General features: G+C 55.2%; 1 protein-coding gene across 1 annotated transcript; it reads right to left on the minus strand.

Annotated features, from left to right (window-relative positions):
• Positions 1–6: 6 nt before the first annotated feature.
• Positions 7–1,088, minus strand: LOC122546524 (free fatty acid receptor 2-like). Its single transcript, XM_043685218.1, has one exon. It carries the CDS (start codon positions 1,076–1,078, stop codon positions 113–115), a length of 966 nt encoding a protein of 321 aa, XP_043541153.1. The 5' UTR covers positions 1,079–1,088; the 3' UTR covers positions 7–112.
• Positions 1,089–1,325: the final 237 nt, after the last annotated feature.

Below are 1,325 nucleotides of genomic sequence, written 5' to 3' on the forward strand. Positions count from 1 at the left end.
GAGAGAGAGAGAGAGAGAGAGAGAGGATGACGAGGTTTGAAGGGGTGGTTCTTGAGGTCAGGCCCAATGGAGGAGTGAGCAGTGGGTTGTTGCATCCCTACAGTTTGGAGCACTAGGTCTGGTGGAAGGAGTCTGCCCTGAGAGCCTCATTGCGTTTGCGAAGGAAGCTGAGCAGGATCTGGAAGGGTTTGAAGGAGCTGAGCTCCCGAGACAGACTGCTCAGGCAGGCCTTGCAGGTCTGCTTGACGGCGCTGGAGGAGAAGTAGAAGATGATGGGGTCCAGGCTAGTGTTGAAGGTGCTGAGCAGCAGGGCGTCAGTCCTCCAGGGCGGACTACTCTGCTGGATGAAGCCCACAAAGTGGGAGATGTTGTAGGGGGCGAAGCAGATCAGGAAGACCAGCAAGGTGGCCAGCACCAGGCCGACTGCACGCTGCTTCTTCCCATAGCTGATGTGCGGGGATGAGAGCAGGATCCGGATGAAGCTGCTGTAACAGAAGGTGGTGATCAGGAAGGGTAAGCAGAACAGCACAATGCCCAGCTCCAGCCGGAGTGGCAGTAGGACTACCAGCTGGCTCTGTGTGAAGTTACTATAACACACGGTCTGATTCCTGCTGGAGTTGGTGACCTTCTGGTATTCCACAATGTATACGATGCTGCAATGGGAGAATGCACAGAGCCAGAGCAGGAAGCTGACCAACAGGGCGTACGTGGGCTTGCGGTACAGGTTGTACTGGATGGGGAAGGCAACCCCCAGATAGCGCTCCACGCTGACGGCTGTCAGGAACAGGATACTGCCGTAGACGGCACTGAAATAGAACAGGCTGCTCAGTGGGCACAAGAAGGCAGGCAGAGTCCACATGCTGCCCTTAGCTGACTCCAGGATCTTGAAAGGCAGGAAGAGTAGGAAGGCCAGGTCAGAGATGGTCAGGTTGATGAGGAAGATGACATCGGGAGCAGCTTTGCGTTTGGCCCTGCCCAGGAAGGCGTACAGGGCCAGCAGGTTAAACGGCAACCCAGTCACAAGGGCCACCACATAGACCGTGATGTGCAACTTGTCAGACAACAACAACTCGGCCATAATTCCTCATGACAGCTGGAGGAGCAAAGAGAGAGAGCAGTAAGGAGACAAGGTGAGCGGCAGAGAGGCGACACAGAATCCACAGACAGCTACTTCCACACCCACAGGAACACAATATTTGACACTAACCTATCTACACCAGTACTGTACCCCAGTGTTACACAGGGACAGACCTGTCCCCTCCAGTACTGTACCCCAGTGTTATACAGGGCCAGACCTGTCACCACCAGTACTGTACCCCAGTGTT

The sequence above is a fragment of the Chiloscyllium plagiosum genome, unplaced genomic scaffold (genome assembly GCF_004010195.1).
Source record: "Chiloscyllium plagiosum isolate BGI_BamShark_2017 unplaced genomic scaffold, ASM401019v2 scaf_16927, whole genome shotgun sequence".
NCBI classification, from domain to species: Eukaryota; Metazoa; Chordata; class Chondrichthyes; order Orectolobiformes; family Hemiscylliidae; genus Chiloscyllium; species Chiloscyllium plagiosum.

Coding starts and splice junctions, on each gene's coding strand:
- LOC122546524 (XM_043685218.1), bottom strand. CDS start 1,078: ATGGCCGAGTTGTTGTTGTCTGACAAGTTGCACATCACGGTCTATGTG.